Source organism: Vipera ursinii, assembly GCF_947247035.1.
Source record: "Vipera ursinii genome assembly, chromosome: 3".
NCBI classification, from domain to species: domain Eukaryota; kingdom Metazoa; phylum Chordata; class Lepidosauria; order Squamata; family Viperidae; genus Vipera; species Vipera ursinii.
The window spans coordinates 68,334,848-68,352,775 of NC_139516.1; the positions used below are offsets into that span (position 1 = coordinate 68,334,848).

Sequence of the window (17,928 nt, forward strand, 5' to 3'; positions counted from 1 at the left end):
ACATCAGCCTTATGAACATAAGCGAGCAACATGGGCATTCCCAGGATTTTTTTCCATTTCCATTTTTATTATGATTTAGAAATTAAATAGAAATCATCACATAGAAAAAAGAAAAAGGCGGCTATTGATATACAAAAGAAAAGAATCAACAAACCATTACAATATTTGGAAACAACTTGATTACAAATAACAGGAAGTCCTCGCTTACCAACTGCCTCGTTTAGCTGTTTGAAGTTATAATGGTGCTGAAAAAAGTATATTTATAACTGGTGCTTGAATCTGTGTCTATTGCAGCATCCCATGGTTATGTGATTGTGACTTAGGTGATCCACAGCTGGAGCTCATTTGCAACAGTCACTGCGTCCCACAGTCACATGGTCGCCATTTGCAACCTTCAGAGCCTGTTTCCTGCAAGCCGAAGAAGTTGCAAGTTGTGGTCATATTCACTCACTTAATAACCACAGCAACAGTCCAGTGCAGTCGTGAGACATTTCACTTTACATCCATGTAGCTTAGCAACAGAGTTGCTGGTCCCAATAGCAGTCAATAAGATGAGGCGAGGCGAGATGAGATGAGATGAGATGAGATGAGATGAGATGAGATGAGATAAGATAAGATAAGATAAGATAAGATAAAATAAGATAACCTTTATTGTCATTTTTACTGTGGGCACAACTGCACACATTAAAAATGAAATTTAGTTGCCGCTTTCAAAGTGGAACACATACATGACACATACCTAACCATACTACATACAACATATATGCAGACCCACACCCCTACATATACATAACAAATAAATATCAAATGCTGTGTATCTTGAATATATAAAGGAAGGTGGAAGCTTGAGAGTTCATAAGGTTAATGCTGTATGGAATGAAACTATGGCTGAATCTGGATATTCTGCTACAGATACTATCTGTATACTGTTCCCTTTCTATTGTACCCTCAACTGATCATTCAAATATTTGTATGCCTTAGGAATTGTTTCTGATTTCTACTTGAATCCTTTCATCTATTTTGTGTTTTTCCCCTTAGAAACTATTCTCTAAATATCTGATTTGAAGTGTTCACAGGATTGAAGGTTTTCATTGAAACAATGAAAGGACCATTGTACTGCCTTGATGCAAGTCAGCCCATCTGTACATGCATGCAATGCCACAACACATAAGCATAAAGGACAGAGCTTGTGTTGTAATGGCATCATAGCCTTTAATAATTCACAAATCCATCTGCAAAGTAGGAGGATTTTGCAAATGGGGTAGAATTTGAAAGGAGGCCAAAGTCAGCCTCAAATTAAGTCAGAGTTTATGTTAAACCATGTGATGTAGATTTTTCTACCCTGTGTGACTATCAATAAAATATAGTATTAAATCTTCAGTGACCAAGTTTCTAGGGAAAAATAAAGGACAACTTGAAAAACAGACAAATCTGAAAGAGATTCATCCAGATAAAAAAATTAACTGTTTATGTTTATAACTTTGCTGTACAATGGAAATGTCAAGAGCAAAACTAAGAAAAACTTTCCAAAAATGCTATTCTAAAACATCTAAAATTAAAACTTTCAAAAATAAATCTAAAGGACAGCTTTCTATAATAAAGGATTATTTTCACTGTAATTATATCTGAGATCTAGTTAAAACATCTTGACACTCAGAATAGTCTATGTCAGGGCTTTTCAACCAGTGGTACAGGTACCACCTGTGGTACATTGGGACCTGGCAGGTGGTACACGACCATCCTAGAAAAGTAGTACCGGGGGAAGGGAATGAGCTGAACTGATGGTAGCACTGCATAAGCCTGAGCGAGAGATGGCTGGAGCTGCAGGGCTGTCAGGGCACAGCGGAAGCCCCAGGATCAGCGCTTCTTCGCGGCTGTCAGGGCTCCGTGGAAGCGCCAGGATCAGCACCAGGCTCCAGCTGGAGCTTGGCGCTGATCCTGGCGCTTCTGCTGAGCCCAGAAGAAGCGCCGATCAGCTGGAATGTTGCAGCATCTCCAGAGTCTTGTGATTTACATTCAGATGCTTGGCAACTGATTCATATTTATGATGGTCACAGTGTCCCAGGGTTATGTGAAATGACCAAAACCTGCTGCAACCACCCAGCAGACGGGGGGGGGGGGAAATAAAAACCAAACCCCACCCCATCCCACCCCTGCTGCCAATCCTGAATAGAAATGCTCACAACAATGAAAACCTCGGACATGAGGAAGAGCGCCGCTGGGTAGGCAGGCAGTTGTCTTACTTGGCTGTGGCTTGGGGGGCACTTTTTTCAGTGCCATTTTAACTTCGAACAGTCATTAAGCAAACTGTTGTAAGTCGAGGACTACCTGTACTTCATCACTTTTTCCCTTTTTTTTGGATGTTCATCAAGTTTTTGACACTTTGCTAGGCGACTGGTGGTACTCGGATGTTGCCACATCCTAAAAGTGGAACAATGGGTGAAAAAGTTGAAAAGCCCTGGTCTATGTCATACATTAGATATATACAAAATCCAACAAACCATGATAGTTCATAGAATTATGTGAAGCAGGCTACTTTAGAATAACATAGTTTGTGATTATAGCTAGCCATCTTCCAAGGGCTTTGTCTACAAACACAAATCTTTAAATATTTGAAATACAGTAAAAATCAGGCCTGTAAACTTTTTAAATTGCCCCAGGTTTCTAACACTCTGTCTCCATAGAAATATTCCAGGTCATTTTTTCCCCTTCATTTTAGTGGAAATGAAACCAAGCAATAATCCATCCCTCACCTACTTCTCCCAATTTTAAATATAAGATGTGACATTACTTTTGCTTTTCTTTAATGTGGAACATATATTTCACGATTTATGCTTCGGTATTTTCCAATAGGCTAATCTGTTAATTCTTTTGAAATGCATTTTCCACATTCTTATCCTGCGCTATTTAGTTAAACATAATATTTAAAATCAAGCCATCACTTAACAACCCCCACTCTCCACAAATGGGCTCAGAAGTGGAAATGGCAGAAATCCACCATTCACCAAGCCAGTAAACAGCTTTTGCTCAAGCTGGCAACAGGGTAGCTTTTTCAATGTGGGTTTTCCCTTACCTTCTCTTTCTTCATCCCTCTCTCACTGAAACTAATCCTTATGCCTGCCGCCATAGGGTTTTTTTAATTTTAATTTTTATTTTTTTTTAAAAAAAATCGTTTAAAAAAAAGTTAAACCTATTGGCACACGCAGCAACTACAGTTCCACCATCGATATTTCTAGGAAACTTTTCGGAGCCACGGAGACAGCAAGAGGGGGAGGTTTTTTTCTTTTTTTTTTTTGGCGCCTCAGTGGATAGTTTTCCAACGCGCGTGAAATAAAACTCAAGGCGCGTCTAATTAAGCGGCGAGTTGGCTTTGAGAGGCGCCGCCGCGGTACCAGGTAGCGAAGCGCGTCCAGGCTGGTCCAGCAGGGGGCGCGGGAGGGTCGATCAGGGCGGGCGGACTGGCCGGCCCCCTTCCAGGCGGCGGGGGCTGCCTCGGCTCGGGATGGGGCGGTCTGGAGCTCCGGGAAAGTGACAAGCCAGGAGGTTGAGGAGCGAGGGAGGCCAGCGAAGGCAGCCTCCCGCCCGCCCGGAGAGGCCAGTTTCACAGCCCGCCCTTGGACCGAGCGGCGAGGAGAAGAGGGGAGAGGACGGGCGAGCGAAAGCCCGTTCCAGGCCAGCCGGCTGGGGGATTCCTGGATGTTGGAGTAGCGAGGAGGGACGAGGAGCCGGCTCAGGAATGCAGCGTCGGCTCCATCCGGGCAGCTGGAAAAGGAGCCCTTTCCTGCTCCAGCTGCTCCTGTGGCTGCACACCCGGAGCCTGGCCGAACCCGCCGCGCCAGGTAAGCCAAAGCCAGCCCGCCCAGCCTCCTGTTCCCGCGGTTGAAGATGCCCCGGCTGGCTCGCTTCTTCCTTTCTTCCCGCTCGGGAGTTCGGGCGGCTCGTCCGAGGGTGCAATCAGAGGGATTCGTTTCTGCGGGGTCGGGTGGGGAGAAGGAGCCTTTTCACGTTGGGCGGCGCTCGAAGGGCACTGCCCGGTTGGCCTTCGAGCGACTGAACACCAGATCAACGTGTTGCGCGCAGAGGTGTGTGTGTGTGAGCGCGAGCGAGCGAGTTGAGTTGCGTGTTTGCTAAGACCGGTCAGTTCTGGAGCTCAAAGGTACTCGGAGGCTGGATTCAAGCTTCCCTAGCCTGCTAGGGAGGGTCGGGAGTGTCAAAGCGCACGTGAGAACGAGAGCAAATCTCTGAACACATGCAAGATAAGTTTTCTTTGCAGCCGAGGGAGGGGAGATTGCAAATTACCCGTCCCGAACAGGGATTAACTGGTATAGCGTTTAGGGCCTGCATTTGATCGTGGTTTGTGCCTAACTCCCTTCTTTGTAACCAAGGCGGGTTTTTGTTGTGTTTTTTTTTTTTTTGCTACAAAGTCCGCACTAAAACACCTTGGGATGCTGCAGAAGACTCCAATCTTTTCGAAGCCCCTGCTTTCCCTCGCCGGAACTAGTGGCCGAATCCGATAGCCGTGGCTTGCAACGAGCGAGGTTTCCGTATCCCCAAACCGGCCTGCCCTCCGCGCCTTTTGCCTTGAAAGGCTCCTTTTCCCCCAACCGTCGAGCCCTCCGGAGTCAGTCGTGCACCGCTGCAAGGCGAAAATACTCTGCACGTGCCCTGAGCAAGCCTGCCCGGCAGTGGCGTTGCAGCCCCTCGGGTGATGGCTGAACCCTTAGCTAAAGCGCCGGCGGGAAAATTCAAGGCTTGGGAAGGGCGTCAGGAGTTTGGTCTTTTTTTTTTTTTGCCGCCTCGGCTCCTCTTTAGGATTCCCTCAGGCTTTTCCCGCTTCCTCGCCCCTTCTTTATGCTGCAGGAAGCATCCGAACGGGCCGCGTCCTCCCTTCTTCTTCCATCCTCGTCCTCTTTTACCACCCAGGTCTTGCCTTGAACGACATTTGGAAGTGGAGGTTTCGATCGGAGCAAACCAGGATTTCAAACTTGTTTACTTGCTTAGCTTCCCTCTTGTCCCATAGTGCGGGAGAGTCAGTCTGCACAGATCTGAGAGAAAGCTTTTAGGGTAACTCTTTGGAGAGCGAGGTGGGGTGGTGGATTCCTAAATATCGCTGGCTTTGCATCTTTGAAAATCAAAATGACACACTGGCAACATTTAACTAATCAGTCTAGCCTTGAACGACATTTGGAAGTGGAGGTTTCGATCGGAGCAAACCAGGATTTCAAACTTGTTTACTTGCTTAGCTTCCCTCTTGTCCCAGAGTGCGGGAGAGTCTGCAGAGATCTGAGAGAAAGCTTTTAGGGTAACTCTTTGGATAGCAGCGAGGTGGGGTTGTGGATTCCTAAATATCGCTGGCTTTGCATCTTTGAAAATCAAAATGACACACTGGCAACATTTAACTAATCAGTCTAGCTAGCCCTAGGCCTTATTACTCCCCCCCTCCCCCGAGTTTCTGTTTTTTTGCTTGGGCTGAAGCAGAATGAAAATGGCAGATAAGAGGGTTTGTTGGATTCAGTTCAATTAGTCTTCAATTAAAGGGCTGGGAAAACTTGGTTAGAAAGGACGGAGTTGGGGAAATGCTGTTCTGAAGTTGACAAAGTCAGAGGAAACTTAAACTGGTTCCCCTGGTAGATTGTGGCGGAGTAAATTGTTTTTGGGTGGTGCGAGTCTTGAGAGGTGACACAAAGAAACCTGGAAGCGCAAGTGTGTTGGCACCACAATAAAGGAAAGGGAAAGTGTGTACTCCAGAATGATACTAGACAGGAATTTTTGACATCAGATTTTGTTGGAGATTACTGTACATGGAAGAGCCAAATCAGACTCGTTACATTCAGAAGGATTTACTGCCAAAAAATGTTCACAGGACTGCATCGAGGCCTATGTCTCAATTCAAGATAAACTAAGAGTGTAACATTGATGGGGCTGAACAGTATTGGTTGGGCCTGGGTGAGAGGTTATTTGGAGCTACATGTAAACTACTCCCACTCAACTGTGTAAATTGGAAAAAAAGATCACAAGCATGTGATGTTTACACATTTATGTTAGGGAAAAAAATTATATGCTCCTTTTACTCAGTGGATTCCAAAATGGCATACCAACCAATCACAACATTTTAAAAGCTATAGCAATAGTAATTTTTTTCCCTATTTTTAATATAGAGTTTTGCTGTATTGTTGATATTCAACAAAACATCAATTTAAAGTGTAAGTAAAATAAGCTAGTGCATTTAAAGTATTGAAATAGAGAAAAACAACTTGGAACCGAAAAGAACCAAAGGCATTTCTTTTTGCTTAATTCTTTTTTTTAAAAAAAAAAGTAAAAGTTTTGGACTGACTTATATGGAGAACTGTTTGGATCTTAAATCAGTTATGATTTAGAAGATAGTTTTTTTAAATTGCTACCAGTGAATAACCGTTTTAAAATAATCTTTATTGCTTAATATTCTGGAAATCATATTTTAGAGGTAGTTGAGGCTTCCACAGTTGTTTTCAAAAGAAAACCCACACATAAAGTTTAAGATAAAAACAGGAATAAAACCAACACCTAAAAGAGGAAAACACTGATCCCAAATATTAAAATTAATGCAAACATGTACTAAAATACTAGGGGATGGGTAAACATCCCTCCCCAAAATCTATATATACACGTACTTTCTTCTTCAGCGGACATGCTGAAATTCAAAAGATAAGGACTCTCAGATTTATTCGCCTCATATTGAATTCATTTCCTGAGGTTGTAAGTGTTGGAAAGTTGCTTTTTCAGGTAACCATTGTCATCCCAATTAAAGTTGTGAAGATAATTTGAACTGTGGACTGACTCTAGAAGTCACAAGCTGAAGTTTGGAGTTCTCATCAAAGACATACATTGCGAATAGCACCTTATAGTAGACAACCTTAGATATCAGCTCTACATGAATAACAAGCAGTTTGGTGTCTAGTAATGAAGCTGGATTTACAAGCATCTTTATACTGCATGCTTGCTTTTTGAGTCAGCAAAGGAGTTAAATCACATCCTGAACAAATGAAAACTTGAGTCTTCATGTATTTGATCAAGTTTAACCTTGTCTTGCCTATAGCAGACCATATTCATGATGTCATAGCTTAAATATTAATATTGGTTAATATACTTAAACCACTCTGCTACAGCTACAATTACCGGTATAACTTTGTGTATTGGACAGTATCTGGCTAAAGTGTATGTACACTGTTAAATTAATACATATTTACTCTTTGGCTGTTAAGTGTGTGAGTTGATTTAAGTCTAAGGTAGTTAATGTGTGATAGTCTAAGATAATATGATTTTTTTTCCCTACAGGATTAGTACTCTGCTGTTTACAAAATATTCAGTGAGTAAAGTGGTGCTAGAGAACTAGCATCTGTAATTATACAGTATTAGATTAGGACTGGATTTTATTTTGGGATAAATTCCAGCAGATCAGAGTATCAGTTGTTAATCCAGAGGATTGCTATCAGGGAAATAAAGCAAATATAAGAAATATGGTTGCACCTGAAAATCATTCTGCATTTGGAATATGTTTTTGTTTGTATATGAGACAGGATTCGGCTACTACCATGCTAATATTAAGGCTTTGCCAGAATAATGAAGACTTCATTATGCAGTTCTTAGCCTTGAATTTACCTACTTTGGAACTATTCTGGCATTGAGATGCATGAGACACACAAGTAAGGATATTCTCTTTTATATTCCGTAAAACAGTGAAGTAGGTAAGGTTGAAAATGGTGCATTGTCCAAGGATTCACAGCTGTATTAATGTAAAATAAAATCCCTATTGTAATATTGCCAATTATTTGTAAAGACATCAGTAAAGCAGATACTATTCAAGAGAAAGACTTCGACAGTTTTGTCTTCAAGATTTCCTTTCCATTGTTTATGGTGATTACATCAAATTATGCATATTAAAAATGCTTCTGATTGCTGTCTTTATATCAAATATTTTCCCCTTAAAAACACTACAGGTAATCCTTGTTTTATGGCCACAATTGAACCCAACATTTCTGTTGCTAAGCAAGGCAGTTGTTAAGTGGGTTTTGTCCCATTTTACAATTTTTTTGCAGTTGTTAAGTGAATCACTGCACTGTTAAGTGAATGATACCGACACCAGGCTCAAGGTTGACTCAGCCTTCCATCCTTCCGAGGTAGGTAAAATGAGGACCCAGATTGTTGGGGGCAATTAAGCTGACTTTGTAATAATGCCGCTTGGGGTGTGTGTGAAAGGCCTAATAAGCAGGCATATACATAGAATGAAGGCTACTGCTAAGCTTGTAAGCCGCCCTGAGTCTTCGGAGAAGGGCGGGATATAAATGGAATTAAAATAAAATAAAAATAAATTAATTAATTGAATCTGGTTTTCCTATTGCCTTTCCCTGTCAGAAGCCAATTGGGAAGGTTACAAATGGTGATCTCATGTCCTCGGGACACTGCAACTGGTATGTATCATAAATACATACCAGTTGCCAAGTGCCCGAATTTTGATCATGTGAGTTGGAAAACTGATCGTAGGTCACTTTTTTCAGTAGTTATAACTCAACAGTCACTAAACAAATGGTTGTAAGTCAAGGACTACTTGTAGTCTGTTTTTCTTCTGATAAGTGATTAAAGTCAATCCAAGTGTTAATAGTTGTACTTTATTTGCTTTCATTCTAAATTTATTGTATGCACGCCAAATACCAGTCTGGAATGAATTTACAACAGATAAAATTTCTGATTTTAAACAGCTATTTTTTTAACATTCTTAAAATGCTGTAATTTTTTAAAGCTAGAGTTTGAATGCTACCAAATATTACAAACCACTTTTATTTCTTAGACTTACAGTAACATGTTTTAGTATTTAACGTGAGTCACGTGTAGTTTTTCGGTTTAAAAAATTCAGGAATTCTTGTTCAACAGAAAATTACTTTAGCATTAGGAGAACCTAGTGTTTTGAGTAAATATATGTGGAAACCTGTGTTATCAAAATAATTCCCATGTAGCAAAAAAATTAAATTTGCTTTTTCAAAAATAAAGCTCTCAAGCTTCTGTAGCAATTGAAATCTCATGCCATGAATCTTGACAGATTGAAATTTCCATTCCCAAAGTTACTCGCATATCGCTAAGGTTATATGTAAATCTTCTATCCATTATTTATTTATTTATTTATTTAATTGCATTTATATACCGCCCTTTCCCTGAGGACTCAGGGCGGTTTACAGGGAATTAAAAATCAAACATACAAAAGTTAAAAACCAAGTTAAAAAATATTAAATTCACCCTGTACTCTTAAAAACCCCAGTTAAAAATTTTCTCCTCAGCCTGGGCCCGAGAGCTCAAAGAGCCAGGTCTTCAGGCCCCGGCGGAATGATCGGAGTTCGGGGGCAGTCCTCAGCTCCACCGGCAGCTGGTTCCAGAGGGCAGGCGCTCCCACTGAGAAGGCCCTATCCCTGGGTGTCACCCGCCGGCAATCTCTTACCGGCGGAACCCTGAGCAGACCCTCCCTGTGGGAGCGCACTGGGCGAAGGGCGTTTGATGCCGGCAGCAGGTGTTCCCTCAAATAGCCCGGACCCAGGCCATGTAGGGCTTTATAGGTAATAACCATTATTATTAGAATTATTATTATTCAATGTAAGTTAGTGACTGCAGTCACAGTCCATTTTAAGCCATGTTTTATTTGCTTATTTGATTAAGCCACAGTTACCTCGGTTCTCACAATGCAGAGTTAACAAGTTGTGGTTGATGAATCACAGCATCCTATTCATGCTGCAAAGCCACAAACAAGCAAACTGCTGCATTAGGTACCCTGTTACTCTTGAGTTCTTGAGTTCTTCTAAGTTTAATGCTGAAAGACAGCATTAAAGATCAGCATTGTGGGCCATTTACTGAGGTTCACTCCCAGTCCCGCTTTTCTGTCTCTTTGCTATCATTGTTTCATCCCTCAGAATATGCAGACCAGAGTACAGGTATCCTCAACTTACAACAGTTCATTTAGTGACTTTTCAAAGTTACAATGGCACTGAATAAAGTGACTTATGACTATTTTCACAGTTACAGTTACAGTCTTTGCAGCTCCCCATGGTCATGTCATCGAAATTCAGAAGCTTGGCATTTGGTTCATATTTATGACAGTTGCAGTGTCATGTGATCACTTGTAACCTTCTGACAAGCAAAGTCAATGGGAAAGTAAGATTCACTTAACAACCAGATTACTAATGTAACAATTTCAGTGGTTCGCTTAACAACTGTAGCAAGAAAGGTTGTAACATGGAAAATTCAGTTAACAAGTGTCTCACTTGACAACAGAAATTTTGGGTTCAATTGTGGTCATAAGTCGAGGACTACCTATAGTAATTTTTCAGTACCTCTCTCTGGACAGGTGCATGGGTTGGGATTACAAGATAAAATAGACCGATAATAGTAAAGGATGAGAAGGGAGCACCTACTAAGAAATAAATAGAGACTACAGAAATACAGCACAACAGTGATGAAAACTGTCCTGAATGCATTTGGGTCAATATAAAAGGGGGGGGATGACATTGCCATAGGAGTATACTATAGGCCACCCAACCAAACAGAGCAAATAGATGAACTTTTTGCTAATCAGTTAACTAAGGTATGTAGGAAGCACATCACAATAGAAATGGGGGACTTTAATTACCCTGACATCAACTGGGAGACAAACTCTGCACCAAGTGGAAAATCAGACAGATTCCTGACAAACCTAGCAGACAACTTTGTCTCCCAAAAAGTAGAGAAGGGAACTAGGGGATCAGCCATATTGGACTTAATCCTCACTAACGGAGATGAAATGATAGGTGTTGAAGTGATCATGCAATATTGGAATTCAACATTATGCAAGCACAAGCAATAGAACACAGTCAAACTAGAGTCTTGGACCTTAAGAGAGCTAATTTGAATAAATTTAGAGAGAGCTTGGGAAGGATTCCCTGGATGAGAATCCTCAAGGGGAAAACAACTCAAGAAGCTTGGGAAATTTTGAAAAGTTAGATTATAAAAGCCCAATCTAGCACAATACCAACGAAGAAGAAAAACAGCTCTCAAAAGAAACCAGCATGGCTGCATAAAGAACTCTGACAAATTGAAAGATAAAAAGGTCAAGTATGAAAAGTGGAAAGAGGGGCACATAACTAAGGTAGAATATCAGCAAATAGCCCGAGCCTGCAAAGATGAAGTGAGGAAAACTAAGGCTCAAAATGAACTAAGGCGACAAAAATCAAAAATAACAAAGCTTCTTTCAACATGTAAAAAAACAAGAAAAAAAGTGAAGGAAATGATTGGTCCATTTATTATTGGGACTTGTATGCCGCCCTATCCCCCGAAGGACTCAGGGCGGCTAACAACAATAAAACACAATAATACAAATGTTAAAAAAGATTAAACTAACAAGCCCCAGTGATAAAATATTAAAAACATTTTCTTTTTAAAAACCCCTATCATCAGTCCAGGTCAGCCTGATGGAAAAGAAATGTTTTGAGGTCGCGACGAAAGGACCGGAGATCCGGGGCCATCCGGAGCTCAAGGGGAAGCTGATTCCACAGGGCAGACGCTCCCACAGAGAAGGCCCTCCCCCTGGGGGTCGCCAGCTGACATTGTCTAGCCGACTGCACCCTGAGGAGGCCCTCCCTGTGTGAGCGCACAGGGCGATGGGAAGTCGTTCCTGGCAGCAGACGGCCCTGCAAATATCCTGGGTCTAAGCCATGTAGGGCTTTATAGGTAAGAACCAGCACCTTAAATCTCACCCGGAGGGCAACCGGTAACCAATGCAGCTCACGCAGGAGGGGTGTAATATGGGAGTATCGGGATACTCCCATCACAACCCGTGCGGCCGCATTTTGCACTAGCTGGAGCCTCCGGGTGGTCTTCAAGGGCATCCCCATGTAGAGAGCATTGCAGTAATCTATACAGGAGGTAACGAGCGCATGAGTGACCGTACGTAGAGCATCTCGGTCCAGATAGGGGCGCAACTGGCGCACCAGGCGAACCTGGGCAAAAGCCCCCCTGGCCACAACTCCTATGTGATCTTCAAAACTGAGTTGTGTATCCAGGAGGAAGCCTAAGTTGCGCGCCCTATCAACGGGAGGTAACACCTCTGGTACGTAGAGCCACTCAGTCTTGGCCGGGTTGAGATAGAGCCTGTTCTTCTCCATCCAGATTCGTACCGCTTCCAGGCAGCGGGACATCACGTCGAGGGCATCACTGGCTTGGTTCGGGGTGGAGATGAAAAGCTGGGTATCATCAGCATATTGATGATACCTCACCCCGAAACCACAGATGATCTCACCCAGTGGCTTCATATAGATGTTGAACAGGAGGGGAGAGAGGACCGACCCCTGGGGCACCCCACAACTAAGGGGCCTTGGGGTTGACCTCTGCCCTCCTGCCAACACCGTCTGCGAATGGCCCGAGAGGTAGGAGAACCACCGTGGGAGAAAGTGGCAAGAAGGTGACAATCAACAGGGAGAAAGCAGAATTACTTAACTTGTTTTTTGCATCTGTCTTTACAAAGGGGAAAAACAGTCCACTCTATGGTATCAAAAACAGTATCATAAAAAACAGATTAGAAACACAAGTTAAAATAGGCAAAAAAATGGTAAGTGAGCGCCTGTTCACCCTAAGCGAGTTCAAATCACCAGAACCAGATGAATTACACCCCACGGTTCTGAAAGAACTGGCAGATGTGATCCCCAGAATCACTGAACTATATCTTTCAAAGTTCCTGGAGCACTGGGGAACTACCAGAGGACTGGAGAAGAGCTGATGTAGTTCCCATCTTCAAAAAAGGGAAAAAAATGGATCCAGGAAATTACAGACCTATCACCCTGACCTCAATATCTAGGAAGATTCTGGAAAAGATAATCAAGCAACGAATCAGCAAACACCTAGAGGCAAACAAAGCCAACAAGAGTTTGTCAAAAACAGATCCTGATAGACAAATCTTATTGCATTCTTTGACTAGGTGACAAAATTAGTGGAATGCTGTGGATATAATTTACTTGGACTTCAGTAATGCATTTGATAAAGTAGACTACAACCTACTATTTGATAAGATAGAAAAATGTGGGTTAGACAGAATCACCACCAGATGGATTCGTAGTTGGCTAACCAGCCGTACTCAGCATTTGGTCCTCAATGGAACTGCATTTACATGGAGGGAAGTGTGTAGTGGAGTGCCCCAAGGCTCTGTTCTGGGCCCAGTGCTCTTCAACATCTTCATCAACAATTTAGATGAGGGGATAGATGGGGAACTCATCAAATTTGCAGACGACAGCAAGCTGGCAGGAAGAGCCAACACTCAGGAAGATAGGCTTAAGATACAGGAGGATCTGGACAGACTTGAACATTGAGCGCTATCTAACAAAATGAAATTCAAAGGTGAAAAAAGTAAGGTTCTACAATTAGACAAGAAAAAACAAATGTACAGGTACAGTATAGATGCTACCTTCCTCAGTAGTAGTAACTTGTGAGAGGGATCTCGGAGTCCTAGTGGACAATCACTTAAATATGAGCCAGCAATGTGCTGCAGCTGCCCAAAAGCCAACACAGTGCTGGGTTGCATTAACAGAGGGATGGAATCAAGATCACATGAAATGTTAATACCACTTTATAATGCCTTGGTAAGGTCACACTTGGAATACTGCATCCAGTTTTGGTCACTACAGTGTAAAAAAGATGCTGAGAGTCTAGAAAGAGTACAGCAACAAAAATGATTAGGGGACTGGAGGCTAAAACATAAAGAACGGTTGCTGAAATTGGGTATGTCTAGCTTAATGAAGAGAAGGAGTAGGGGTGACATGATAGCAGTGTTCAAATATCTCGGGTTGCCACAAGGAAGAGGGAGTCAAGCTATTCTCCAAAGCACCTGAAGGCAAGACAAACTGATCAAAGAGAGAAGCAACCTAGAACTAAGGAAAAGTTTCCTGACAGAACAATTAATGATGGAGCAACCTGCTCCAACACAAAGTTTTTAAGAAATGGTATAGGGTTTCCTCCCTGAGCAGAGGGTTGGACTAGAACAGGGCTTTTCAACCTTTTCATCCATTATACCACTTTTAGGATATGGCAACATCCGAGTACCACCAGTCGCCTAGCAAAGAGTCAAAAACTTGATGACCAAAAAAAAAGGAAAAAAGTGATGAAGTACAGGTAGTCCTCGACTTACAACAGTTCGCTTACTGACTGTTCAAAGTTACAATGGCACTGAAAAAAGTGCCCCCTAAGACATAGCTGAGCAAGACACTTGCCTGCCCACCCGGCGGCCCTCTTCCTCATGTCCGAAGTTTTCATTGTTGTGAGCATTTCTGTTCAGGATTGGCAGCGGGGGTGGGGTAGGGGGTGTTTGGTTTTTATTCCCCCCATCTGCTGGGTGGTTGCAGCAGGTTTTGGTCACTTCACATGACCCTGGGACACTGTGACCTTCATAAATATGAATCAGTTGCCAAGTATCTGAATGTAAATCACAAGACTCTGGAGATGCTGCAACATTCCAGCTGATCAGCACTTCTTCTGGGCTCAGCAGAAGCACTAGGATCAGCGCCGAGCTCCAGCTGGAGCCTGGTGTTGATTCTGGTGCTTCCGCTGAGCCCTGACAGCCCTGCAGCTCCAGCCATCTCTCGCTCAGGCTTATGCAGTGCTACCACCAGTTCAGCTCATTCCCTTGCCCCATTACTACTTTTCTAGGATGGTCGCGTACCACCTGCCAGGTCCCAATGTACCACAGGTGGTACCTGAACCACTGGTTGAAAAGCCCTGGATTAGAAGACCTCCAAGGTCCCTTCCAACTCCTAGTGTTGTTGTTGTTGTTGTTAGCCCTGGTTGCCTGCATGTAGTCCAACTCAACAGTCTAAACCCAGAAACTCCAGGCTTTTGGCGTGGCGGAGAATATTTGACAGCCAAATGGTGGCTCTATTGACCCTTATCATGGTATTATTTGGGTAAAATTATGGGTACCATAGAGAAAGAAACATTTCCCTATTGCTCTGGTGGGGTTTCCCAATAACCAACTTATTTTGTGACTGCTGCAGAGTGGCAGCTAGTGAAGAAAAGACTTGATAAAGGTGCTTCACAGTAAAGGATGGTACGCTATGGTGGTATGATGGTTCTGCATTTCATCACTTTCTCATTGCAGTGATGTAGTAGCATCTTTTAAAAACTAGTCATATTAAATGTAACTTTTTTGGATTATACTGCCTTTAACATAAAATGCAAAATATTTTACCAGACAGTGCTTTCAACAGTCAAGCAGATATATTGTTATATATAGTGAACCACAAGTTTACATGTTTCTTTATACTTAGCATCATATGAAGTAACCCTTGAAGTTAGTAATTTATTAAACTTATATATCACCTGACTCTTAACAAAAACTCAGGGCAGCTAGAAACATAGAAAACTGACGGTACTCTGAGTTTGTTTGTTTTTTGTTTTCTTTTTAATTTATTTTACTTTATTTTAATTATTTTTATTTTTTATTTTAAAATTTTTGTTGGATGCTGGACATGTGTTTATCCCAGCAATGCATTTCAGTAAAATTAATAGAACTAGAAAATACTTCCAGTTTCATTTATAAAACATATCTCTTTTTTTGTAAAATCTTGCTGATCCCTACTAAGTACCTGTTAGTGTTTCAAAGCCCAGCAAGTATATTTGCATAATTTCTGTTACTGAGAAATCTCCCTATAAGACTTTTTATTCCTAAATCTTCCCCTTTGACCCATGCTGAAGTATAAAGCCAATGCAATTAGTATTTCAATAGTTACAGCAATATAGATTGCATCTTTAAGTGTCCATTAATGATGAAAATACAAGCCCACTTCAACATGAGAAAGGCAGATTCAAATTTAAGACTTTAAGAATGTAACGGTAGACTAGATAAGCTTTTAATATGATCCAGCAGGACTGTTCAGAGTCTTTCCTTCAGTGCTCAAGTCCTTTTGGCACTTCTAGCCAGTAGACTGTAAAATCCTAATAAGAAAAATATCCAAAGATCCTTCAAGCTGAATTTAGCCCTCTTTTGCAGAAAAAAATATTGTTCATTTCAGTAACTTAAGTTAAGCTAACAGTGGTCCTGGGCAAGGTTCTAACTTCCCAATTTTATCATAGCTTGTCCTGAGCATTTATCACAATTTTATCACTTTACATCCATACTACAAATGTTATCTTCAGTTTCCAGCTGCTCTTCATATTGTACTTCATGAAGTTTTAGAATGGGTTTGTTTTTAAACTCTGTTATAAATTTGTTTTGCTGTCCAGCAAAGTATTTTCCATAATAAAATTGAGAAATTTTTATATAAATCTCTTCAAAATCTATATATACTTGTCAGATAACCTATTATAACAAGAGGGAACCATGTTAAATAATACTTTTCTGGCACATGGCAAACACAGCAGAGTGGGGGGAAATGGCTAAAAAAAGCAATTAGCATAAAATTCTTATCTGCCAAGGACAAGGCACCAAAATGCTTTGTCACAAACCTTGATCTTCATTAATAAAAGGTAAAGGTAAAGGTTCCCCCGCACATGCGTGCTAGTCGTTTCCGACTCTAGGGGCCGGTGCTCATCTCCGTTTCATAGCCGAAGAGCCAGCGCTTGTCCGAGGACGTCTCCGTGGTCATGTGGCCGGCATGACTAGGCGCCAAAGGCGCACGGAACGCTGTTACCTTCCCACCATAGTGGTCCCTATTTTTCTACTTGCATTTTTACGTGCTTTCGAACTGCTAGGTGGGCAGAAGCTGGGACGAGTAACAGGCGCTCACTCTGTTACGCGGCACTCGGGATTCGACCCGCCAAACTGCCGACCTTCTGATCGACAAGCTCAGCGTCCTAACCCACTGAGCCACCACGTCCCTTCTTCATTAATAGGAGTGGACTATTTAAGGTTTGTTTATTTATTTGTTGCATTTTTACCTACCTTTCTGCCTAAAAATACTTAGTAAACCTTATCTTCACAAGCCACTCTAATGAATGTAGTTTGGGAAGTTTGAACTGATTTATGCACTCAGGAAAAAGTGTGGGCAGCATAAGTTAAATTTTCCCAAGAAAGAGCTAGACATTTGAAGGTTATTTGTGAGTATATAAGCCTGAGCAAAAATGCTTTCCCTGAGGTGTGACATTGGATACTGTTCTGTAGAGACAAGCAGAGAAATGCAATAACCATTTGGGACTGAAAATCTCACAGTTGAAAATGCTTCAAAAACCCTTAACTAAAAGCAGGTGTTTGTTACACAGATGTTATCTTACATACCAGGAATATCTATAAAGCTACTTCATGCAGAATAAAATAAATAGCCGTGTGTAAAATTGTTTAAATAAAAGCCTATCTCTTGTCACTCATCCTAATAGTATCTTGTTTAAAAGAACTTAAGGTATAATATATGTGTTCATCTTTGTGGACCCATAAGAAGAAACTGTGTTGTTTCTGTCTAAAAGGGTTGTCCAAGCTTCTTATCTGGAAAATGTTTCTTTAAAAAAATGGAAAACCTTTCTTTAAAATTAGTATTTTAAACATTATTTTAGAATAGGACAGTTTTTCCCCCCTGAAAATAATGTTGCATAACCTAAGGTCATTTTTTTAAGTATTCAGTCTTGCAAACAACTGAACTAGAAAATGTTTATAATGCTAAGGCTTGTTTGTTAGTAAAGAATCAATTATTAAGTTTCTTAGGAATTTGTCAGATAAACTGGATCTTCCATTGTAAGAGTAGCTTGTAATTTATCTTTGTTGTAAGAGTAGCCTGTAATTTATCTTTAAAGTACTGTATATCTCTGTTAACCTACCGTATATTATGCTGTTAGTATTGCATCAGCATACTCCAGATTGCATCCATGAGCTGTAGAAATACAGCATTTACTAGTTGTTGGAATAACAAGTGATAAATTCTGCTTTTGTGGAAACAGATTTGGTAATCTGTGGAGTGAATT

The 17,928-nt window shown here is 41.5% G+C and overlaps 1 protein-coding gene across 1 annotated transcript in view; it reads left to right on the plus strand.

The window, feature by feature from the left end:
- The first annotated feature begins 3,555 nt into the window (after positions 1 to 3,555).
- The window catches only part of ROR1 (receptor tyrosine kinase like orphan receptor 1), a 171,950-nt gene continuing 157,577 nt past the window's right edge, over positions 3,556 to 17,928 (plus strand). The window contains exon 1 of the mRNA XM_083359904.1: positions 3,556 to 3,839. Coding sequence (XP_083216030.1) covers positions 3,737 to 3,839 — 103 coding nt within the window. The 5' untranslated portion in view covers positions 3,556 to 3,736. The remainder of the gene's footprint in view (positions 3,840 to 17,928) is intronic.